Below are 26,892 nucleotides of genomic sequence, written 5' to 3' on the forward strand. Positions count from 1 at the left end.
GGTTTGCGTAAGAAATGAGTGTTTACTGGTATGATGCATTGGTCATGCGGAATACTCATTTCTAAATGCACGTTGGTATTAACATAATATTATCACGGTGATATGAGGATACGTATGTTTGAGGTCGTGTAGATAGACAGTGCAAAAATATTAAATTCAACATATGTCTTCTGCAAATCAATACGAAGCGATTTTGTATCATCTCTTGATTTTATATTGTTTGTATTGTCTGGCAACGGCGATAAACATTTCATATACTTATGGCAATTAAAGAACAAAAAATATGTCTGTATGTTACAATTTTGTGGCGTTGTGAATGAACATTTGTTACAGTTCAATTTAGGTCACATTGTCGAAATCGACATTTTACAAAATTTGTCGCAATGTCCAGTCCGGCATCAATCGCCAGGAAAATTGGACCTTCTGGAGATTTTCTGATATTCGTAATCTCGGTAAATCGCGTCGAATAGAATAACCGCAATTCAATTGGCGGTGCAGGAGGGCGATCGGACACAATAGTCCTCTCCTCTCCATAGGTGGGTAAAGGTGTCTATAGACGGGTAGAGGTGTCTATAGACGGGCACAGGAAGGTATAGAAAAGTATAGGTGCGAGTCACCCCTCTGGGCGACGCGTTCTGCCCCATCCATGGGGATTCGTGGGGGTCTCAAGGGGAGCTTTTCAGGGGGGAATTATTCCGAGGGATGTCTCTCGCTGTCGCAGTTCCCATCCGATTCACCTAGTCCGGACCCGATGCCGATTTTCATGCCCATCCACATTACCGATCGCCGAGGCTCGCTCCTTTTTCCTCAGTCCTCGTGGGGAGAAAAAACTGCTAAGGAAAAAAAAAGAAAAGAAAAGAAATTCGGGGACGCCCGGAAAGTCCGCGGTAATGGCGCTTTCCCCCATGAATGCTGACGTTTCACACCGTGACTTACAACTCGGCCACGCCGATGGCTGCCGAACCGGCGTTTTCAAAGAACTCCTTAATGGCTGGATGATCCATCGTTATTTTACTCGCTTCGAATTGCTCGGATAAACGAGGAAACGGTGTTTAAAAACGACGCTCACCTTTCGAGACAAGTGCTGCCTCGTGCCGATCTTGACAAAATGAAGAACGAACCGTGCAACCTCGCCTCAGGTTGGCGGGCGGGGATGTTCAGCGTTCATTTTGACACCGATTAAGACATTGAGCATAAATTTCTATGCCAATGAAGATATCGAGTTTCAAAATTAGTCCCACCGACGATACGCGCAATAATTTCACATATTAGAGGAAAAATTAAAAACCCATCAAACGTAAAGAAAATTCTATTAATTGAGAGGAATGCGTCGAAACGTTGATACGGGAACATTCCAAGTCCATCCATAATCACATCGAAACTTTAATTGCCCAAGAATTTTTTTATATCAATGTCTCTTTGCCCATCGTATGCGTCGTCACCTCGCAACCCAGATTAAGTCTTAACAAGCTCCGACTTAGATCTGCTCCTTGGGTTCTCGATAATTACCTACGTAGGGCATTAAAATTGAGAAAATTAAAACCCGGCTTCGCGTACACAGTAAATGTTTCATCGCGTCCGCATAAATTTTTCGAAACCAGTGAACGCTGCTTACTAGGATATCTTCGAAGCGGAGAAGGAAGCAGGCCGTAATCTATCCGAGGAAATCGCATTACCGGAAAATCCTGCGACCGTAAACCCTCGAGCGCGTCGTTTTCCCCGTTTTTCGAGCTCGACGGTTTTCCCCCACGGCCTCGGATTCGTATTTTACGACTCGCGCTTTCCTCCCGACAAGGGTCCTTTCTAAGTGCGTCTCCCCCCTCGGCTTATGTATCGGGGTGATCGAAAACGCACAGGAACCCGGCTCCGTGTTACCCAACGCGATGGAATGCATTTAATTAGGGAGAATCTTCCTCTTTCATCTCTTTACTAAAGGCACGCGGATGCGGCGCCTACGGCGTGACGCGTGGCGCACGCGATATTGCGCTCCTAAGCGAGGAAAACTTCCCGCGAGAGCCGTCTTCCACGAAACACGCTCGTTTTCTTCCCTTTGGGGCCACGCCGCGCAAAAGTCCCACATTTTTCTTAAACGGGTTCCCGCAGACAGTATTGTGATATATTGTACACCCTGCAACACGCCTTTCCCCATGGGCTTATAGAAATAGAGGAGACTACCCAAGGGAGGTTAGAGAGATATTTTCCCTCTCTAAAATTTTCTCACTACCTAAGTGTAGAATATATTTGACGTTAGGGACACCTCAAAATGATACGAAATTAATTTCTTCGCGAGTTCTTTTAACTTTTCGCCCTATCGCATATCTTTATCCTTTTTTTTTTATTTTCATTCAATCGCTTAAATTTCGTGTATCAAAAGACTGGTTATTTCTGTCTAACCTCCTTTGAATTCTGGAACGTGAACTTGTACTATGATATTTACGAACTTTAATTTAATATCATTGATTTCTACCACCTCTTACGTTAGGTGCCGGGATCTCAGATTTTCTTCAAGAGATATGGAATCTCTTTGGATGCGTTTTAGTTTCTTTCGTTGATTTTCTGGGGGCGAATTAGTCGACCCTCTTAGAGGTTTCCACCGTTCACGAGAACGTGGCACTTCGCTCTCTTGGCTGCGCAAACATTTGCACGCACTCAAACGACGGCGTCTCTATCTATCGGGGTCAGTCCGCTTCCTGGTACCTCGGAGACCTTTTTTCCTTAAGCGAAATTAAAAGCAAATTAAGGACGAGTGAAACGTTCTCGATGACTAGTCGACTTTGCGGGGCATTAAGGGAGCCCGGAAGTCGGTTTTTGCGGGGTCAATTTGCCGGCCTCTCAGCTTCTTGCCCCTTTCCGAGGCAATCGTGATCGATCCGATAGATTGATGGGGGCAATCATCGATCACTGATTAAGAATATCGATCGCGGAACCATTCCCCGGGTAAACGACTTTCCCCCTACTTAGAGGTGAAATGAGAAAACGACCGGTGTCTTGTTAAAGGATGCGTGATTGGGAAAATAAGGAAATTGGAGAAGGAGCTTTTCCAGGAGGGTAGGTCAGGTTTTGCCGCGATTCGAAGGAGTAGCTTGCATTTGTCGGTAGACCGCGGATAGTGGATGCTCGTAAAATTGGCATCCCTGTCGATCGACCCTACGATAATCGACGATTTACCACGCGGCGATCCCGGATTGAAAATCCCCGCGGTATCTCGATATATCTCGATATATCTCGGGGCGTATCGGCGCGAGGGCGATCGCTTCGATTGAAATGCTCGAAACGCCTAACACGCTCCGATGGATATTACGACGCCGGGCGCAAACACTCCCTTCAAAGCACGAGATGAATACATTTCAACCACTCGAGCATGTCAGCGTGTCGATCCACGATGAAATTTATACGTCGCGCTTACGTCAGAGTGTGCGCGACTTCGCTGGGAGCTCTAAATTCTATAGTACATAAAAAAGGAAGAGCACCTTTCAGAATAAAAGCAACCGAGGGAATGCAAAGTGGGAACATGACAAGACTTGGATAAACCTGTTACGTAATTCTGGAAAAGCAATTGCATCCGTAATCCCTGCTCGCTAAAAGAAAAAAAAAAAGGATAACAAATTGCAACACCTAAAAGTAAAAATCGTGTAAATAAAAAGGACATACTCTGTTGAGGTAATAGTGATGGCGATTCAATTTTGGTTTAAAAATATTTGTAACCATCGAGGTGCAGTCACATTCTTCGTTCATTCTGTTAAGCGATACATGTGATTATCGGACATGCTCCAGTTTGATTTTTAGGCGTTGAGGTTTTTTTTTTTTGGCGAGAAGGACTTTTGCGATATAGATAATTTAGATTGCAAATGTTTTAGGATGATGGTTAAGGGTGGAAATATGGTGTACTGAAAGAAGTTCCAGTTTGAAGTATTTTAATGGGTAGTTTTAAGAAAAGTTGAATCTCTTATCGCTGATAAGCGTGTGCCAGAAACTTGGATGTGATATGTCAAGTGCATAATAGATACTCCCTCGGGAGGGTTGCACTGCACGCGGTAGTTTGAGCGGAAAATTACCGATGGCAGACGTCCAGTTTATTTTTCCAACCCATTATTCCCTTTCCAGAAATTCTTAATTGCGTTTCCGGCTCTACCGGGTTTCGGTTTCCAACAGCGGACATCGGTAAAGCTCGGCAGTCCAAACCGGGGAAATCGAGTGGCACCGGAAATGAGTAATTAGGGGAATCCGTGTCCGGGAATTCCGCGCGGCCGAGTCGCTTCTTAACTGAATCCTTGTGCGTGGACATTAACGCATGTAAGTTGCGGTACGTTAGTCAGCACGTCATAGAAATAGGCTTGCTAGGAGATGCCAACACACTTCAATGCCCGGTTCCACGTAAAGAACGTCACAAAAGAGTCATGCAATGTATAAAATCATTTACAAAATTTAAATCATCGTAACTTCGACGTTTGACGTAACAATTTTTCACCGCCCGTAATTTAGCATTTTTATTTCCACCAAGAAGAGAAGGACCTGGACTAGTGAACTCCATTGTCATAATTTATTCACATAAAAAATATCACATCTAAAAATAAAACTCGTGCGAATCAGAGGCTAACATATATCGATTGACTAAAAATACATGTAATTATCGAGATATTAGACAATACACGTGGTTATTACATATCGGGGCTGATAAAAGTCATGACTTCTTTTTAAAAATAAAAATCAATCGATTAAAATCAACTTCGATTTTTGGGTTTTGCCATTTTTCTTTTTTTTTTTCGGCGTATATTAAATTTCTCCGATTTATTTATTTATAGTGTGGATACAGAGATACTTTATAACGGTGTATTTGTTCTAGCAACATTTTTAGCTTAGGATTGGTTAAAGAAAAGAAAAGGCAGTGGAGCAAGTAAACCCGGGCCGATAATGATTAAAAAATACGAGGCTTCGGGAGAATGCGTCCATGGTCCTAAATCGGACAAGCCATGGCATATGCGAGGGCACGCGACATAAGTTTCGCGGCATAAATGCCATGTCGACCTCGTTTGCAGCCAAAAGGCCCGGCAAAAGTTGCGGCGATTTATAGAGGAACGCTTCACGGTGCTCTGCACGCGCAATTGTTTCGCGCCCCGACTTACATCCCGGAATGACTCGGCCTCTGGAATCGAACTGACCCACATGGCACCCGATGCTAAGCCCTTGGTAATTCCATTATAAGGGGATTATTATTAACCCCATACATCGGTGGTACACGCGCAGCGAGCAATCGCCGGCCGCATTGTGGCCGGGAATTTATAGCCAATCGCTGGACGCTTGTCGGATGAATTTCGGGGGGAATTAGCCGGGGATCGATTGTCGAATTCGTCGAGGATTAGGATTCCCCGATCGAGTCCTGGCGATCGGAAATGCCTCCCAAATTCTCCGCCGACTGATTCACGGATCCCCGATGAAGCGCATCCGCCATGGTGTTCTTTTCGCAATTTTCAAAGATATTCCATGCCCGGTGAAGCCAACCACGGATTATTCAGAATTCCTTGGATTATACAGAAATGTCTACCGTACCCCAAGGATAGGTATTATTACAGTGAAATTATTGAAAAAAAAATATTAACACAACCCCATATTTACGATTGTACGACCATTCAGGCACCATCCAAGGTGCCTTATTTTATCGGCGTCCCCAGGAGTCAGGGAATTGAAATTCGAAAAATCAGGACACCGCAACAATTTAAGCTAATCCAGAAAAGCTGCTTTCCGAGGCCCCCCTTGTCATCGATTTACCGGGGAAATGGGCGTTTGAAAAATCCGCGCAAATGGATTCAACATTTATTTAGTGTCTTCCACGGGCTCCCTTTAAGCCCGAGGAGGACATATCTCGAGCCTTGGCGCAGGCCGCGATAGAAATTCTCAATCGGCGAGCGGACCGGCGAGGTAATAAAATCCGAGGTCCAATCGGGGGATGAAAACGTCGAGGCGGTCCTTTTGGGGCCGGGGAGAGGATTTCCACGACGTCTTCTCTCCTCGCGAAGTCCGCCTTGTCGGACTTGTAATATCCTCTCGCGGATCCCGGTAGGAAGAGGAGGCTGCCTCGAGGCGAGTCAATCGAGAGCTCGTGAATAGGCGTGAACACTATTTCCGTTGAAATGCTAATGTCAACGGGATACGCATCGCCGTGTGCTACGCCGAACGTCGCACAATGGCCGGGTGCTCGTAATAATAGTAATGAGAGGAGATATATGGTTATGTAAATGAGAAGTTTTCGAAAGTGTCATCCCGTGCCTCCGGCCCCTCCCGATAGCTCTCCGCGTAATGACGCGACATATGTGTGGGCACGCGTGCACTTAGCCCTGCACGCAGTGCCGCGTTTGTCCCATAAGCAGGAGGGCGGCGATAAATATGAAGGGTCATTTTCCGTCTGTTAATCCGGTCCAATTGTCGGGGAGCTGGACGGCCCAATTTTTGTCACGTCGAGTGCCGAGGTGGCAGAAATGATAATCGGCCGCGTGACGTTATCTACCCGTTCCTCTGGGTGACACTCGCGGATCGCGAGTTATAAATCACTTTGAAAAATCGATGGTGTTCCGTTGAACTACCTCTCGAATAATATTCCTATATGAAACTGATAACACGTTTCGGTACACCTATCAAAAGTCCAGAACACTGACTTTGGTATTTATCACCGCACGATAACGTACCGACACTTAGGGAATCGTTTACGTTAATTGCCTCGATACCGACACACGGGATGAATATAATTAGCAATTAACCGTGGAAAATGGAAGTAAATGGACGAGTGCCTCACTTTTCTACTCGCTTCCGTTTCTTAACGTGCGAATTTACATTGACGTGACGTGAGTAACACCTGAAAAATTATTAGGGAGGAGGTAAAGGCACGCCAAATAAACGCGATAAAGGGAAGAAAATAAAAATTTTTATTATATTCATAATTACAATGGGAAATAATTGTTTGCTGGGCCAACAGGGTCTACACTCATTCATCTATGCGTGCGTGTACGCATGCACGCTCGCTCGCTTGCACGCACGAGTGTCCCCCTCAGAGACGGACGTGCACGGGAGAGATCGGCGCTCCGGATGCAATTTTGCATCTCGGCTTTTGTTGCGCCCCAGTGGGGCTCCGGTTGACATGAATGACGTAAAGTGGGCCCGCCGATCAATGGGGGGGGGGGGCTCGATGTGTATATTTCCCTAGTTTGCCTACGAGAGTGAATGCGGCATATATTATGCCGGCATGCGGACATAATTCTTACTTGACTAATGGAAAAAAAAAATTCGGCTGCAGTCACATTTTTCTCGGTAATTGTCGCGTCGGTTCGTCGTATACCCTGCGCTTCCGAAATGTCTTTATCATCCCATTCATTTTTTTGGGGGGGGGTGCACCAACAGGTAGCGACTGGGAATTATTGACGATTTTTATGAGGCATAAAATTCGACAGATCGATTCATTATTTGTAAAGTAATTCTAGAATTTGGGCATGAAATATTAGGGCATAATGTGGAATATTGTAGGTTACATCGCGTGCATCCTGAATTATGTGTCTCGGGAACGTTTGACGATGGCGGGGGGCAAAATTAAATGAAATATGTAAATTTCCTGCCGAGCAGGAATAATTCGCGGATATTGGAAAAGTTTGGCGTGACGCGGAGGCGCGACATTCGCGAACGAATTGCACCGGAGGAGACCCCTTAAGTCCCGCGAAATTGGTTCCCGCTGAATCCCGTTCGATTAAATTACATCGGTGCAATTTCGCACGGCTCGGAATTACCAGTACGCCCGTAATTCCGCAGAAATTGCGCCCGACATCATTCGACCTCTCGATACTACTTCCGCTACCGTACCGGACAAACTCGACATCGGGAAACGGCATAATTTGATGAAAATCTGAGCCCCCGACTTGAGTCAACTACAGATAATGTACCGCCACGTACCCTCGATCTAGCTCTTATCAGATACCAAATAAATCCACAAACAATTCCTTTCTTCTCCCTCGACTTAATGCAATTTTAATAATTAATGAACAATTAACCAACGATGCAATAATTAGTGGATCCATCTCATCCAACGCACCGTAAATATTGTCATGGTTCTGGAAATATTTTATTTAAATAATGGCGGAAAATTACCATGTAGAGAGATTTATTTAACGAAAGGTCAACTCGAAATCTCCTTCTTGGAGCTCTGTTTAACGCGGCTTAACACCGCGTAATGCGGCTTAGGGTATTGCCCATATCAATCGGTGCGACATTCGCTAATAAAGGGGCCCATTATCCTTGTAGTCAATCATACGTGCTCGGCGTTTAATTTCAAGCACGCGTTTACGTTCGTACGTAGCAGCTACAGTCTCCGTACGGGTCGAGATTGGTTCCAGGCGAATAAGCCTTTGACTGCAGCATTTGCACTTGACGGATCTCAACGGCAGCAAGTAATGTCGTTTGTCGAGTTACTCGCACGTGTGTATGTGCGCGTATGCGTGTGTCACCGAGGTCCCTAAAGGCCGCGTCGAACTTGCGTCGCTTTACATACTCGGCCATGTACGAGTAAAGCCGAAGTGCACTACCGTAATTCCAATTAATACCTGCGCATTGCCCGATCGATATTTTATCCCCATTTCCGAAGTATTTCAATGTCTAAATTGAGTCCTACATACACTTTTATTTCACCTCGACATGACGTCATTATCGCCGATTTTTTTTAATGAAATTTCTTACGCCATGGTAGTACATGTAACTTTTTGTTTCGAAAAGTGAAACCCTCTTTTTTTTACGGTTCATTATTCTCTATATTCATATGTGTGTATTAGCATTGAGACGATACATTTTCCCGGTTATTTACTGACATTCGAATTGAAGTAAAACTAATCCAAGTGAGAATAATTATTCCTAAAATATCGGTACCGAACGCGTTAGGTCATCCCGTGGAAGAATAAGTGAGAATAATTAATAATATTTAATTACTTTCTTTAATTTAGAAATGTCACCGTCAAAGAAGTTACGCGAACGCGCAGATTTATTAAATTCAACAGGTGAAATTTATTCGGGAAATTTTAATGTATTACAATTTCCAAAGTACCGAGGGAAGTCGTTGAACTTCCTTTCTTCGGCGTCTCGGCGCGATTATGAATTGCGTAAAAATTTGGCAAGAAACGGCACGACGTAGGGTGATCGTTTATCCGGTTGCCAAACACTCGGACAGGCTGATCTTGATCGATTCTCTTGCAGGCAGCACTCGATAACTCGGTCTCTGCCGTTCGCTTTCCCAAAGCAGAGCTCGCCAACTCGGGCGTCGATTATTAACATGGACCTTGCTGTAAAAGGAGTCCCTAAGGACGATAATAGCGATGCGGTAAGCCTTACCGTGTCGAGGAAACTGCACGGACGCGTTCTACATTATTGAACGAATTACGAAATCGAGCGCGTGATTTGACTCGATACAGTCTGCAAGCCTTCTTTTTTTTTCTCTTGCGCGATGTCCATAAGGAATATTTCCAGCGAATTATCTCATCTTGAGAGGAGTATTAATATTACTTAAATGAAAGAAAATAGCGGAAAAGAAGTTTTTCGATACGCTATCAGGCGTGAAATTAAAATGTTTTTCAGAGTTACCGATCGCGATAAAGGAGTTTACCTACATGTCATGTAAACCGATAAATCAACCTCGGCGAGAATTAATTATCTCGGGTACACGGTGGAAGTTCAGGAGGAAGAGATCTCATTACGCGATAATCCTACTTTAACGCCATGTTCTCGGTGTAATCTCGAGTGTCGCCGAAAATTATCTAGATGAAAAGTTTATCGGGTGAGAAACTGCATTCGCGACGGAATTATGCTAATCTTTCAGGTTCTATCGGGGGGCATACACAATCTGCCGTAATCCCTAAATCGGGCGTAAGTCATCGAATCAATTTTATTTCAGGTTCAGAATATAAGCAACCTGACGTTTTCTTTCTCTCCCTTCATGTATACTTTATCGTATGCAGAATTATTCAAATAAAATATAAAAAGGACAACTTAAGTATTCACGATACGACCGTTGATCGTCTAAGCCGAAAGTCAAACCAAACCAACCTGCGGTTACTTTTGAATTGCCAGCGAGTTGGAGTGATAAAGGGACCCGAGCCTTTTCCCAATGGGTTTCGTTGAAAGAATTCCGATTAATGATATAAACGGAATTATTCTCACGTATCTCAACGTATAAATATTTATTATACAAAAGTAATATACGGCGTTGGTTGAAGTCGCGCTTTCTTCAAACCGGATAAAATCACAGATATTAAATATGACTGAGAAAAAAACATGCCCCCCGATTTTCAATCACGTCTGAAAAAATATTCCTTTCGATTTCGAATCGCCCTCGAGTCGAACCATTAACAATACGACCGCTGATCGTTTGAGCCGAAAGGCAAACCAATCTCGAGTTGAACGAACCTGCGGTTACCCTTCCTTTGATCGGCGGCCAGGTGTTCACTTTTCGGTGCATCATGACCGATGTATGCGCTATTTCTCCCTATGCAATGCCGTTTTACCCTGAACGGGCTAAATGCAGGCGCTTCCCCCTCCGCGTACACACCTCGCAATGATCGGAATTCTATGTAGGATTAATCATAAATGAAATGCTCCTGTAAAGAAAAGAAAAAAAAACCATCCCCTACGATCCGATCACCCCCGAGTCGAACCGTCAATGGACTTATGCAACCGTTGATCGTTTAAGCCGAAAGTCAAGCTCGGCTCGAGTCCGCGACAACCTGCGGCAACCCTTTGGTAGGTCCGCGACCGGGTGTGCATCCTCGCCAGCATAATGAGGGGTTCGATGACTATTTTATGTTGGACAGCCTCGGAATAGGCAGCCGGGCGTGTTTTCCCCTCTCCTCTTCTCGGGCCGAGGTGGACGGCGAGGGCAATGAAGGGCCAATCTAGCGCGATCCATCATCCGCGGGCCGAGGTGGTGCCGTATTAACGTGCCTATTATTCTCGCTCCCGTGGGACATCTGTTCGGGGGTCGCGACCTGCGAAAAACTGTATTTCGAACTGACGCTTAGCCGCCACGGGAGGGCTCGTGCCATTTTCCTGATCGGTGTCGTCCTAACGATGAAAAGTCATCCAAGATGTGTCGTCACGCTGGTCGACACCTGTGCCGGCAGGATTTGTCGCAGGGAATGCGGAAACTGAATTTTCAGGACTCGTTCATGAACGTCCTCTTTCCCTGGAATCACCCTGAGAAAAGAAGTTGGCTGACTCAAAGAAATATCCACTGGTAATTAAATACGTCCAAAGTAATGTAAGGAAGAGTTAACAAAATTCCTTTAAATCTATCTAGTGTCTATATTATGAAATATTTTTACGCAGCAAATTATCAGAATATCTATTTAGAAACGCATAAGACGTTGTCGTTCCTCGTCTCGATTCCGTCGATATTTCGTCTGAATTCCGTCAGTCCGCATTCTAAACCCCGATGTGTAATGTAATTGCTTTCGCCGATGCGCGGGCGTTATTTGGAAGAAATTTGACGGCAGGCTTCGGGGGAAAATCGCCGGTGGGGCTGACGGGGTTGTCATTTTCCATGAAACTGGGCATGAAACTCGCCGCGAAGTTTATCCGATTAAAACCGACGGGACGTCGGCGGGATCACGACGTCCTAGAAATCCAATAGGGAATTTCGTCGACTCCGTTGGCACGCACTCAAGCGCAAGGTATGCGCGTACGTATCGAACCTGCGTGCGGCTCGCTCAATTGAAACTTCGCTGCAATTAATCCGCCGTTGCGCGGACATGGCACCGTGATGCAGTGATGCAGTGACGCGGCGATGCAGCGATGCAGTCATCTCGCAGCTGAAACCCGCAGGAACGTTTCTGCCGGCTCTCGAGGAATGTCCACCGGCGGATAACGAAATCCCAGCCATCAGCGAGGGCATTTGTCAATTTGTCCAATTGAGCCTATACAATTCAAAAGCCGTTTTTAACGGTCAAGGAGAAGATGGATTGTAATTTGAAATAAATAAATTGGACGGAAAGTCTTATCCTAATTTAAAGGGTATCCTATTTTTTTTTTTTTTAATCTGCCTCCTGACAAAAGTCCTTATATTCCGCTCTCCTTTCTCCGTTGCCGTTAATTTGTTTCCCTCGTTATCGAGTGCATATCTGAAACGAGGACAACCCGATAAATAGTGCGCTTTACGTGGCCTTACGTGGACGTGCGGTATTACGTAGGTCAGTAAATAACAATTTGTGTAGTTCTACCGCTGATCGCGATAGAATTAAAGATCCGGGATTTTCTTCCGCAACTCGGCGCTACTTTACATCGTGTAAACTTCTCTCCTCGAGATCGGTTGTTCGGCTCCGTGTCAATTCCTGTACAAGTGGTGCCGACGACTGCTCGTTCCCGTTTTATCAACGAAGATTGCCGGGAGTGTTGCATCCTCTTCCAAGTCGTAAAGTTAAATGCAGTCGCCGCAATATCCCCGACGTCCTCCAATACGGCTACGACGTCCACGTCCATCACTTCGTGCTCGTCTAAAGACCATGTTGGGAAGGTTGACCGCGTGTCAGGGTGATCGAGCTAGAAAATGAGAGGGCAAGAGGTAACTCGTGGATGCGCATATAAGTGCACATAAGCATTCCTCGCAAGATACGGCAAACGGATCAACGACGTGCGATATACAGGGTGGTTCGATAAGCAAGATGATATCGGCGCGTTTCAATTTTTCTATTTTATTATTAGAATTTAAATATAATATCTCGTACATCTAGCCTTACACATCTCATACGAAGACCTGTATGCCGAAAGAATTTCACTTTAAATGTTACTCCTTAGATTTAATTTTAAAAAATGATTGGCCCTTTTAAGAGAGTTCGGAGGGACGACAGACGTTCGACGACAAAAATTAATAGGATTTTCAAAAACGGCTAGTATCTCGAATTTTACACATATGTATCGAGAACATGTCGCCTCTCGGAAGGATTTCATTTAAATTTTCTTAACAAAAAAAAATTAAAAGGTCTCTTGAGAGAGCCCAGAGGGACGGCGGATGTTTAACGATAATGAAAAGTAACGAGCGGACCACCATGATTTATTGGCCGCTCGTGCGGACGAATAATTGCTTCCTACGCGTCGTGTCAAATCGGAAGCCGTTATTTTTCGACCGGGTGGTTTTTTAACTTTCCCCGAATTTGGCGCTTTCATTCTTGCCGGCCGATCCCCTGACATCCCTGGGGATCCTCCTCGATGGGAATTCTCTCGCTCGCTCACAGCCGGCGCTGGGTCCAGTAGGGGTGAGTCCATGTTCCGGGGTGGCTTGAAAAAGATAAAAGAAAAAAAATAAAAAGAGAATGTAAATCGAGACAATGCCGAATTCAAGTCATTGTAAACTCTCAATCGCATTTCCACTCCGGTGGCTAGAAAGGCAATCAATTTAATTCGCCTCCGTGTTAACCGATCGATTATCATTTGTCCACAATTTACCAAATAACCCCACAATTATGCGATGGACTTCGAGTAATTGTATAAAAAGACCACACACAAATCTGCCAGCAGAGGACGGCGATTTTTCGTCTCTTTTTATCCCCGCTATCCGACAACATTAAATGCAACCCCTGTATTACAAACATCGCGCAACGATTTCCCCAGTCATTTAGTACATCAAAAGAGGTATGCAAACATAATATCTCTGCTCCGAGTCGCATTATTCCCCTCGCCCTCGCCCCTTTTAAGACTTCCCCTTAAGAGGACGAAGCTGAAGAAGTAGATGACTCAGTCGGTATCGAACGCTAAGAGATCCCCATTAAGGGCTGCGAGGGCGTCAAGGACAGCCGAAAGTCCGCAGCTGGGCCACCAGATGCATTTACCGAATCCGTCGATGCTTTTGCGTGCAGTCGCGTGCGGTTGCGTGCGGTTGCGTGCAGCACGGCCATTAGACGGGCCGCATCGCCGGCTCTTCGCAGGGGGTGCACCCCTGCGCCTCTCGTGCCGGCGCCGCGGCCCCTTGACTCGAGCCAGACACTAATATCTCAGGGGATGTGTTTTCAGGAGACAACAGCTGGATCGGTCGGTGTACTGCGAGTCCGAATCACGGGGCGCCACGGAGAAGGAGGTTCGCGGGGGCGGCGGGGGTGGCGGCGCCCGCACCGGTCACCAGGCCATCGCCGTCCGGTCCACGGCCTCCGAGAAAGTAAGGGTGAGCGTCCTGGACCTTTGAGATCTGGGTCTCGTTTGGCTTTCTTTATTCCCCGTTATTTAATCTTTATCTATCCCGGTGAAAAAATAATCATAAAACGAGTACATTTTTGGTATGGAAGGTTGGAGTGACATAATAAATCTGGTGTTTCAACCCCTTAAAGGAAACTTCATTGCTACGTACGTCAACTTTGTTATGTACTATGGATATTACGTATTATCGATATTATGGAACCAAAAATATTTCGTAACTTCAAAACGGTTAAGGTGATACGAAAGGGTAATTCCATATGTCGAAACGTCAAAATATTTGCAACAATTTTCTCCAAACTGGGCGTACCGAATCATTTGAAAATTCGGCATGTGATTGTGAAGGCCCTAAGGAAGAATGCGATGCTCGTGAATTTCATTAAAAAAAAAATTTTGTTATTTAGCCCAACTAGAACTAAGATCACTTTTTTTTTTTTAAATGAAATTTCAGGAGTATCGCGGTCTTTCTTAGGGCCTTTAGATCGAAAAGGAGGGGTTGTCTTCCTTTATTCATACGATTGGAAGAAAGTAAATATGAAAAATGATCGTCGACGTTGCCTTAACGATTCGCCTGAATACGATTAATTTCAGTCTCACGACCGTCGATAATTTCGTAAAACATTTCATACGGACTAATAGAATCGGCAATTAGTTTCGCGTTCTGCATGACTCGTCGACGACCTCTTTCCCAGACGTGCACGTGCATATATACCATTAACTCGTAACGCGATTTCATTTGCAGGGGACAACCCAGGACCTCTTTGAGCTGCTCGAGAGAGTGCAGAGTTCGCGCCTCGACGACCAGCGTTGCGTCCTTCCTCCGTACTTCTCTCAGGTGAGCATTGAAACGTTACATCACCGAGTATTCACCCTTGGAGTGATCACTCGTTCCAAAGACCTTTTGCCTCCGTCACGCGTGCCATTTCGTGCTAAAGTCCCTTTTCCGCCTTTACGGCGAGACATATTTGAATAGGAAATAATTCCCCCCCTTATCGTCATAACTGCACCGGTAGCATTTAACCTTCTCGTAGGTATCATTTTTAACGTCAATCTTTTCCAAATGTACACATTAGTTACTTCTGCTTTGAATTAATTACGTAGCAAGATTAAGCTCGATTTGCAATTGCCGGCTCCTAGTCTGGCTCGGATTAATAGCCACGGCGAGAGGGTCCACCGTGTCCGGCTCTCGTACTTCTGGAAGATGAATGAACCCGATTTTTCACGCGCCGTCCTTGCCGACACGCGCGTTACACGCGATGTGGCTAATCGGTCGGTCATGCATCGTGAGCGTTCCAAGCGTGATTCGATAAAGCTCTCGTGCGTCGCGCGCCACGCAGGGCGGATCTTGCCCAGTCACGCGCTAAACGCGGTGGTCCTCCTCGAGACGCACCCCGATTCGCAGGAGGTTGTAATCATTTCGAGATAAATATACCCTCGGATCAATCGAGATGATCGGACGCGATCGACGCGCGCCGTGATCGATTTTGTCACGACCCTTGAATTTCTACGACCCTTAATCACGGTCCACCCCCTTGGAAAGAGGGATAATCGACGAGAGTTTTTTTCTGTGCCGGAAATTATCTCGGATATCCATTTTTACCTCTTGTGACCTCTCAATTAAAATCTTTACTTCTGCTGTATAGAATTCATAAAATCTTTATTTCCGAAAGTATACAATTCAAGAATTCGGGATCGTAAGGCATATCATATGATAGGGATTGTAAGATATTTAAGGTGAATTTATATATAACGGTGAGTTTTATTAAATGTTAATGAAGTATTGTAGGTAGCTTGAATGGCGTATGAATGCGCTGGGACGTCGAATAAGTTTCTAATCTAATTAATCATGATTAGTAGAGTCAGAGAGCGGCATGACAAGGGACGGATTCTGGCCAATCACGCAGTGAAAAAAAGAATTCGGGAATGCCTTTTCGAGTCCAGCTTCGGGGAAGCCATCATTAATTCGAGACAAACGGTCCGCCGGGTCAATCGAGACGGATCGATTGTGATCGAAGGTGATCGATCAGCGCCACGAAGGGGCCCTTGATTCCGTACACGCGTTAGAAACACGGTGTCCCCTTTTCACGACTTTTCCTGTCGGGGACGCCGAATAGCCGGGTTTTCCGGGATGGAAATTGCATCGTCAAATGTCGATCGGTCGACGAGATCCTCGAGCGATATATCTCGATCTTGCGCCTCAGCGGGCGGCAAATGGTGCGTACTGATTTCACTTCGATTCCCTCCGGTCGTAATATCTCAGGCTGAGTTATCATGAGAACGTTTTTCGATAAAGCTCGATTTTCGATGAACCTCCTAGACCATTCGATCATTCCCTGGAGTAGGTTGTAATCGCCTTGTTTAAGGTCGATTGAATTTCATACATCTGATATGCGATATCACGGCCCTTGTTGCGTTCAATTTAAGAAGAAGCTGCTTACTGATTTAACCTCGAATCTTTCCAAGCTAAATTATATTTTTAATTTCGTATATCTTTTAGGAATTTGAATTATCTTGCCAGTATTTATGGGAGCATTAACGTGAACGAGATGATAAAAAATGTAGACAATATTATCCTGTTTATGATGGCTGCTGTAGATTGGAAAATTAATGGTATGCCGTATTATGAATGAGGCGGGCATATTTCATTATGCTGCAACAGGGTCTATTGAATTGTTAACTTTAACAGGGGATATTTATAGTTTCACTTGGCCATTAAATTGAACCGAGACGGCCGGTATTGCTGCCGGAATAATAATAGAGGACCACTACAGGAAGCCGATGGCGGTTTCGTATTCAGGCAATAAAATCCGCGTTGTTCGAGACATCGAACCGAATAAATTCTAGGCAAGCAGGGGAATAAGGTTTGCAATATTACGAAATAATGCACCCTCGATGGGAAAGGTCGGAAGGATAAATGGGTCACGTTTAAATAATTCACAAATTTTTATCACTGCAGGAATTAAATTTGAAAATTAATTCCGTGGATTTTATCTTTCCTCTTCTAACGATAAATGATTGATGAAGTTCAATAATCAGATATTCTAGCTTGAACAGTAGGGCAAGAGCTCGTGCAGTATCTCCTTGAAATGTTCATTAACGGAAGTTTAATGTTCTAAACCTCACCTACTGAATACTGGACGAGGTATTGGAATTTGCAACAGAGGTTGAATCGCATGCACTGGAGGTTTAATGGCCACGTGGTCGTTGGCATTTGATCAATACGTTACCGGTCTCGAAATCGGCTGCCAGTTTGCTTAAAATCTAGGTCGAGCTTAAGTTATGACTCGGCTAATCACTAAGTCCGTTTGACGGTGTTTCACGTTGGCGAATTCGAGATGAAGCCCGGATTTACATTTTTATTTACATATTTACACGTATAATCTGCTCTGCTTAATGTCGGGGCATTCTTATCTCGTTGTAACGCTTCACAAAACAACTTTACTGACGAATGTTAATTCGGCCTTACGAGAGAATTTCGTTTCACGTGCCGTGCATTCATATCACTATTAGTACATGAAGTGATAAAGCGGAGTGTAGTTTCTTGGATCTCGAATCCTTGTTACTTTTGTTGATAAGGTCTTACTCGCGGTCGGTAGGTTAGGAATCGTGAACTCTGCATGTTAACCTCCCTCAGTACAGGTTTCTGTCGGTAACTGACCACATAGTACGGTTACCCATTGGATGCATCGAGATGTGATATTTTCGTGGTAACGAAGATCTTTATCATCTCCAGAGGGCGCAGCGAGCACTATTTATCCTTTGTAGATCAATGCCAGGAAAAGTAACGTTTCTTAGTTTTGTCAAACAAAATCGTTATAAATTCTCTCTACTTTTTTATAAATATTTATTCGACCGAGGCGCTAAAATTTGTCGTAAATCGGTGGCGTTCTCTCGTATATATGGCGTACATGCAATACCGATGAAAATATGTATGTGCATATAATTTTGCACGTTTCCCGATATAATAATTTATTCTTTACCTAAGTGCTCGTTACTATATAAAATGCTGCTGAAAATGTAATATGATTACTGAAATTATATACATGTAAATACGAGATAAAGCGCGGTCGGTAAAATCACTTTCTACGGATTAACCGTTTGAGTCCCAGGCAGCGCGATTGCGCTGTTCAGATTTTATGTCGAGAAAACCCAGCACATTTCGAGCGTTGTGGACAACTGACGGTACGTCACCGATTGTCAAAGTCGCTCACTGACCCAAGCACATTACACAGCTCCTTTTTTTAACCCCTTAACTTACAATATCGTGTGAGAGACGTGGTAAATCAATCGGGCCAAACGTGAACAAAACGTGTGAGAGACGTGGTATGTCAATCGGGCCAAATGTAAACAAACCGTATGAGTAGTTACGTTCAGCCAAACCGTGAAATGGGCCGATGTATGACCGACACTTTTGTTGTTTATGTCACGCGCTATTGGAATTTAAATCGTAACGCAAGGGTGTAAATAATACATCTTACAATTCAAGAAACGCTATCGCGCCGAGTGGGATTCATCGACATAAAATAAACAAAGCGCTATCGCGCTGTTTGGGTCTTCTCGTACTCATTTAGAGAAAGCGCAGTTGCGCTGTTCGGGATTCTTCGACAGTGTTTTTTCAATACCCCCTAGAACTCAAACGGTTAAGGAGCAAGAGATACCTCAAGGACCCTCCATTACATCCTTCGACTTAGAAACACCTTAAATAGGAACAATAAAATCTCCCGCGTGGGAGTGCACGTGTTTAGGTGTCAGACACTAATAACAATGAGCTCGCAATTCCTTCAAGCACGCGATAATCCCACGTTTGCATGACTTACACGTATTGCACGGCGCTATAATAAATTACGGCCGATTACAGCGAGTGTACAGCAAACTTATGAGCCACCGGAAGCATCGATTAATCACTTCACGAAACGTCGTATACATTCCCATAGAAAAAGAAAGAGTTGAAAACTGGAAGGAAATCAACGCGAAACCTGCACCCCCGTTTCCGGCGATCATTCATTTTTCCAAGGGCCTCCTCTTGATGTCCGAAGAACCCGGACCGGTGACGGGAAAAAAGAAATTGGAAGCGTTCCACTTAGCCGGGTCGCGTGCAAAACTTTAAAACAATTACGCCAGTCGTAAAAATTGACAGGCAATTTTCCGCGACCAGGCCAAAATGAATCCCCGCGATTGGCATGGCACGCGTCGCGTGTAACTCCTACTCGACGAGACCGTTGACCCCGAGTCAAACGAGTAGCCGGAGGAAAATTTCAAATCTACTATTAGAGAGACGAGTCGACTAGTACGGAACGATCGTAACCGGTCGAAAATACCCGCCGAAGTATCTGAAAGATAACAAGGATGGGAGGAAAACGAGCGCCGTGGCTTTCATTTATTTTCGTAAGAGGTCCAGTTCACCCCCGATCCGGTAACCTGGGTTTCGGTTTACTTCGAGGTGTAAAACGAATTTTATATATTTCCCTTTAAATCCCCGCGTATCGTTGCCGTAGGTACTCCTGTAAAATTGAATATTGACACCCTGGGAATAACAGCGGAAATGCAATATTCCGTCGATTAATCAAAATGTTCATAATTCGATATCGGAGCGATACTCCCAATATTTGGCCCCATATGAACTAGTTTACCGAAATGGCGACAATTAATATCGCCACATGGGTAGGTCTACTTTGTCGCAGGTTAAGTAGACCTCCAAGGTTCCTTTCCGCTATTTTGTCGATACCGTGTGGTTATTCCGCGCGTCACGAGGTATTCGATCGGCGACATTCGAGCACAAGGACCGTGCGTCCAGGTTTTCTCCAACGGTCTTGTCGCCCTACGTCACGGTGCACCGATCTGGAACACGCACTGCCATGTGCGTTCCGGGGGCGTGGTGCGTAAGGCTCGGCCTGGAGCCAGGCGGCCGAGGGAAAAAATTTTGAGGTGCGTGTAACGAGCACCGACATCCGAGTTTATATTCCCGGGGGTTCGTAAAACCATCCGGGCCTTATGTGTCGGGACGCGACTATACATTTGTGTACCCACACGTGCGTTCTTATGCACGGATACGCGTGTACGGGCATATGCATACTGTTAAGAAGGAAAAAGGAATCCCAGGACGGAGCCCCGCCGTCCCGGTCGGGAAAAAGTTTCCGGGCGGATTGACGCCGAGGCCGCGCCGTCTCGCACCTGTGATCGTCATGCCAATTGTCGAAAGGGCCTCGTAAAAGCGGGAACAATGGGAACGTCGGCGGTCGGTATGCTCGCTCGACGCAAGAGTGGACGTGCAGGATACGCGGGCACCGGTGCCGGATTCGAAACAGGACGCGCCTCGCAACTTTCTCCGAAATATCCCCCCGAAAATGACCAAATCGTTCCCAAAACTTCAAAAGTCGTTCCCACGTTCCGAGATCTCAGATTCACTTCGAGTAGTCCAGGATGTACCCGCAAATAATTGCGGCCGAGATTCGTTACCTGGATATCTCCAAAGATTATTTTAACCTTAATTTGCTTAGAAGTTTAGCATAGAAGGTTCAGTAAATATTTCGGAACAAATTGATCTGGTTTACAGAATTTTAAGATTATTTTTATTAAATCGGGAGCCGAACCGTCCCATGAACTTGAGCTATGTTGGCCGAAAATCACGACACGAATTAGGTTAACCCCTTGCCTTACGATTTAAATTCCAATAGCGCGTGCCATAAACAACAAGAGTGTCGGTCATACATCGGACCATTTCACGGTTTGGCTGAACGTTCAAAGCCTCACACGTCTCTCATACGTTTTGTTTACGTTTGGCCCGATTGATATACCACGTCTCTCACACGATATTGTAAGTTAAGGGGTTAAATTGAATTATTTATTTATTTTTCTTTTTTAACTTCAGTCATGTTGGCCGAAAACCGCGACACGGACTGGGTTAAATTGAATGATCCATTTTGTTCTCCGGCATGTACATAAATTATATGAAATTATAAAATAATGTTCGTTGAAAATTATTCTAAGTTTTCGGGTTTTCGTGGGGTGCACGCGTCTCGTGGGGTTGTTTGAGGGTCCTTGATAAAGGTTGGAAAAAGGACCCGAGGGCCTGCAGGATATCCCGATCCGGCACCAGTGGGGCTATTGTGGGCATAGGTACGACACGCATACGCGTACGAGACAGGATGCGGTCGAGTGCGAGGCAAAAAGGGGCAGGACGGGAAGCTCGGTCCGCGAGCACCTCGGCCAACCGTCACGGTTCGACCGGGTTCCTTCCGGTCGGGCCCTTCGGGAGGATCTTATAGTGGTCGTCGAATACGTGCAAACTGCCTTCTTCTCGAGCCTGGAAGGGATCGGGGGTTGAAGGCAAAACTGCGGGGTTGCAGTGACTTGTCCCCCAAACCTAATTCCTCGCAACTTTTCTTCGAGAGTTAATTATTTTTCGACTCGATACCGATCGCACGACTTCCTCAACTAATGATTCGTCGTCCAAATCTTTCAATTCCATGCCACTTATCTTCGCGAGTTAATTATTATTCGACTTGATATCGATTGCGCGACTTTCTCAACTAACGAATAACGAACTGTGCTTCTTTCGTTAACTTCAGCTCCTCGTCGGCGATACCTGAGATTTCCTCGCCGTTTCTCAAATCTGGAATGAAACCCGTGAAATACGGGTTAATCATTTTTATCAAGGCTGCTCGATAAAACCTGAGACTTGATAACGATTGCCCGACTTTCTTAACTGAGGAAAAAATTCAGCTTCTATAGAAGACTCTAGTTCGTTCCGTCGCCGACACCCGTTTTATTCCTCGGCACTTTTCAAATCTGGAATTAGAATTAATACCTCTTGTAAACTTCAGTTCATTAAATGTACACACGTACAGTGATATGCATCGGTTCAAGAACGACTACTGAAGCCGATTTCAAAAACTTGGAAAGCGACAAGTCCATTCTAAACCTTGGGTAATCGAGATGCCGGAAATTCCCATGTACGAATAATTACATATCGTTCCAGTATCGAGGACATGTGATTTAGTGGGATCCATGAGCGTTGCGATTACCCGTCTCGGGTTAGTTAATTTTTTTCCGGGGATGGTACGGTGCGCCATGATACCACCGGCGCCCGAGCGCACGGTTACGGAACGGGGGAGAAGGCAGCGGTGCTTATCATTCCCGCGAGCGCCGCGGCCGCGACGAGTCGAGCGCGAAGCGACATCCGCTGTCTAGGGCTCGTTAGATTTCGAATCCACCGAATCCTAAACCGCTGCATTCCTGCGCAACGACGCGGCCGACTTTGCTCGGTCGTGAAGCGCGCAAAGTCGTTCATTGTGGCGCCGATAACAGGGTGATAACCTGCGAAGGAGATGACCATATCTTTGCATCGATACATCGCGAATCCATATATCGCGAATTGATATGTGTCGAGAATTGATATGTATTGCGAATTAATATGTATTGCGAATTGATATGTATCGCGAATTCATATACCGCGAATTTATATGTATCGCGAATTCATATACCGCGAATAGATATGAATCGCGAATTCATATATCGCAAATTGATATGTATCGCGAATTCACGTATCGTGAATGTATATATCGCGAATTTATATATCGCGAATTCATATATCGCGATATTATATATCGCGAATTCATATATCGCGAATTTATATATCACGAATTTATATATCGTAAATTGATATATCACACACCGATATATCGCACACTGATATAGCACGAATTTAAATATCGCGAATCAATATATTTCAAATACGGAACGGCACTTAACATTCTCGCGAGCGCCGCGGTTCCGATGAGTCGATCGCGAATCAATATCCGCTGGTCTGGGCTCGTTAAAATTCTAATCCGACAAATCCTAAAACGCTACATTTCCATACAACGGTGTGGCCGACTTTGCTCGACCGCGAAACGCGCGAAGGCGTCCATTCCGGCGCCGATAACGGGCTGATATCCGAAGAGGCGATGACCGTATCCATCTTCCCATCGATTAATCACAAATTCGGAACGAAATACGTATATCGATATCTTCTAGTAGATCAAGGTCAATAAATAAGAACTGCCTGCCGTAGCATTTTGTACGCGATGGTGACTTTTAGACCCGGTGCCCTTTATCGGTTAGGCGAAGGAGAGGACGTGTTCATGTAGGAAGAGTAAGGGAGTGGGTGGTGATATATACGCTCGGTCATAGAACTAGTACGGAGAAGGACGTAAACGAAGGGAATACGTCTCCCCTTTCGGTTAAAGGGGTTAAAAGGCGTTAAGAGTGGTTAAAATTGGTCACGGGCTACGAGCAAGGGCAACGCGAACTCTCTAACGCGGGAGGGAGACTACCGTGTCGATTTTTTAATTTATTATTACGTGGGCGCGTTTCGACGACGTATTTATTCCCTCGTAAAATGGTCCCCTTTCGTTCAGGAGGGTCGTTAACGTTTTCTAATAATGTTCCTCGCTTTGATAGACTTATCCGAAGTTCCTGTTTCTATATTCCCCTTTAACGAACCACCATTTTATGTATAATTAATAAAGCACTGCGAATAATTTTAATAAGTATTAATTTTTATATATATAACCAAGTTAGTTTCCAACATTACGAATTCTCGATTTATAAGTGGTCGTCAAGAGCCAAGTAATTCGTAAGGACGGGAATTACCTGGAAATAAATTATTCTTAAATCCGTACGCGAGGAAGTACACGGTAATTATTTTGTCCGAGGAAATTGTTCTTTAGATTTTTCTTACCAAGTACGTCTTGTTACCGCGAGACGCTCCGTTCCGCTCGATCGTTCGCTTGAAATATGTAATAGGTAATGTAGATCCGTCGATAACGTCGCGACCTACTCTCCTAGGCAGCGAAAGCGGTCAACGTAGAGTCGGTAGCGTAATAGGCCGTGGTAATGGGCAAATGCTAATCCTTCCGCAGCGTTGAGTCCGTATCGTGTATCGTGTATCGATCGGCCGAAGCCTATCGATCGGTCGACGCGAGTCGATACTCGCGACGCCGACCTCCGGCCAACGTCGAGGGAAACGCATTGCCACGAACAAACTATTTTGAGCGGGTTCGAAGGTGACACTTTACCATCCGAGTTTACCGACATCGCTGTTTTTCTTCTTATTTTCGGAAACTGCGAGAAACTCTTCGCTACCCTTGCGCGCGCACATCCGCACGAGCAAAGTGGTTCATTGAACATTAAAAGGCATTACTTACTAGGAACGCACAATTTTATCATTACTTAAACGTATATCTAAACTGGTGCCGATGTAATTAAAGTATCGGCCATTTCTCGTTCCTTGATAAAGGGAAAATTACTCCGGCTGCAACGACGTGTTCCGTAATGATCGGCGACCTCGTAAACGCGTTACCGATTTTCCTGAAATCACTTAATCGCGGGCGATACTTCCTAAAGTAACTACCCGATAAACCGAGTATACCCTCTTAAGGATTCCTCCGCTTTGGATCGTAGCCAATTTTATTAAATCCCGGAACTAAGTAAATACCCTCCCGCAAAGAAACTTCATTTATTCCCAAGAGCACTAAATCGCAGTTTTACCCGATAACATGATTAACATCTAACAAAGTTCTAACGGTAATTCCACAAAAGGGTAAAAGATACAACGGCGCACCGTGCTCGCCGTTTCCAGAATTGCCGTAATCTCCCCTGGAGAATATGCATCGCGTGCATCATTTTCGCCGGAGACGTTTGTTTACCCAGGCCAAGTGCGTTTTCTCACAGGCCGGTTTTTCCGCGAACTATACAGTAGCGTCCCGGTCTCGCGGAGTTTCTCGAAGTGCAGCGGCGAGGCACGACGGAGATACTCGGGAGGTACGGTAGAAACAAAGAGGGGGGACGGAGTACAGGTACGAAGTAGACACGAGCCAATGGCGCGGGGTAAGTACGGAGCAGGTACGGTGGCGACGCAACGCGTGGGTACGGAGCAGGCATGGTTGCGGTAAGCGTGTAGGTACGGAGCGGGCATGGTGGCGGTGCAACGTGTAGGTACAGAGCCGGCACGGTGGCGGGACAGCGTAGGTATGGAGGAGGTGCGACGGAGGTGCGGCGGAGTTACGCGGGTATCGTGGGGGGTGCGGCGGGGGCGGGGATGCCAGGATGGCGGGGAGAGCTCGGAGACGCGGTCGGTCGTCCCGTCGTCCAGTCCCGGCGACGCCGCTCGCGCTCAGTCGCGTTCCCGCTGTTCCGCGAGACTCAGCCGACGTCCGGACGCGTCCCGCGTCGACCGCGTCTCTCAGGGGCTGGAAGGCGAAGTCGAAAGCGCGCCGATAGGCCAGTCGGCCAGAGTGAAGTCCGCGGCACGCGGGGAGATGACGATCAGCTGTCCGCGGCGGCGCAGCCTCTCGCATCCGGCCCGGCCGGCCCATCCGGTCCGTCCACGAGGACGACTCGCGCGCGACTGCCGGTGCCCCCGCGTCCCCTCGCCTCTTAACCCACGAGAATAGGGGCTCGAAAAGGCGGCTCGCGGTTATCTTCCCGGAGCGACCGTCCCGATTCTTGGAAGGTAGATTTCCCTTGAGAGGGGTTCGCCGGCTCCCGGAAACTCGAAACTTGAACCGGCCCCCGGAGTAGGGGCGCTCGGGCGTCAGTGGCCATCCGGAGCTCGAGGAACGCGCATCGCGAACCAGGCGACCGCGCGTCGTCCGCGCCGTCCGGATGATGGGCGTATTGAGGTGGAGGCACGACCTCAGGTCCGAGGCCGGGCAGCAGCAGCAACGACAGCAGCGCCAGCGGCCCAGCTCCGAGCAGCCGACGCAGCAGCAACAGCAACGGCCGCCCGGCGCCCACGCGAACGCCCACGCTAACGCGCCCTCCTTGCCGAAACTCCTGCCGCAGGTGAGGCGAGATCGCCGCCGGATCGGCAACCCGAACACTCCGCGAGTGTACAGGCGCGGGCATTAGTGCTCGCGCTTCGAACCTCTCGGCCGCGCTAGACGGATACTACGACTTCGTTTTTGCAATTGCGGGCAATGGAAGAGATGAAATTTCCCCGGAGGTCTCCGTTTTAGCGGAAACTTTCAGGGAAGAAAGGGAAATATTGGGGTATCTCGGAAGGTCGCTGAGAAATTTCTAAAGCCTTGAGAATATATTCTTTGCAACCGAAGGAACTGAGCGTTAATTGATAAGATATTTGACAGCTGTTTATCACTTTTTGCCGTATTCCCGACAACATTATTCGAGCATGCAAATACTCTCGGAAGAAAACTCGGGAAATTTGTCCGCGAATTTGTGGAACGACGCAATAGAACGGGTACCGCGTAGTCGCCAGTACTGTACAGCGACTGCAACACTTATAATCGCAATGCCACGGAGCGAGCCGGAATTTTGACACGACTGCATTTGCATTAGTAATTCTTCCCTTTCACCGTCGCGCATGCAGAGCGCGGCAAATGAACTGGAATTCGTTTATTACGGCAGGCATTGTTGCGGAAGCGCCGGCAAAATCGGCGAGAAATTGCAATTATACGTTTACGACTGTTGTCGAATGTCTCGCCAGTTATCTCGCGATATATGGTCTCTTCTCCTTGGTATCCCGGAAACCTGACATAACTGCCCGGAAGCGCCTTGACCCGTTCGGAAATGATTTCCGAAACCTTAAAATGATGGGCTAACATTCTAAGAAGTATCCCAACGGAGTCAAGTTCCTCGTGGTTATCCATGGAATCGTCGCTTATCGTCATCGCCAACCTGTTTATGACGCAC

The 26,892-nt window shown here is 46.1% G+C and overlaps 1 protein-coding gene across 7 annotated transcripts in view; it reads left to right on the forward strand.

Moving 5' to 3' along the window:
- Positions 1–26,892, forward strand: part of LOC105700450 (rap1 GTPase-activating protein 1) — an 80,051-nt gene that overhangs the window by 31,415 nt on the left and 21,744 nt on the right. For 5 of the 7 annotated variants that reach the window (XM_012426285.2, XM_012426308.1, XM_012426324.1 and 2 more), the window contains 2 exons: positions 14,023–14,170; positions 14,942–15,034. In XM_012426285.2, coding sequence (XP_012281708.1) covers positions 14,023–14,170; positions 14,942–15,034 — 241 coding nt within the window. Of the gene's footprint in view, positions 1–14,022; positions 14,171–14,941; positions 15,035–25,373; positions 26,026–26,892 lie in introns of those variants that run through there. The other 2 variants (XM_012426292.2, XM_012426333.1) reach the window with 2 other exon arrangements.

Source organism: Orussus abietinus, unplaced genomic scaffold, assembly GCF_000612105.2.
Source record: "Orussus abietinus isolate OABI.00-Male unplaced genomic scaffold, Oabi_2.0 scaffold177, whole genome shotgun sequence".
NCBI classification, from domain to species: Eukaryota; Metazoa; Arthropoda; class Insecta; order Hymenoptera; family Orussidae; genus Orussus; species Orussus abietinus.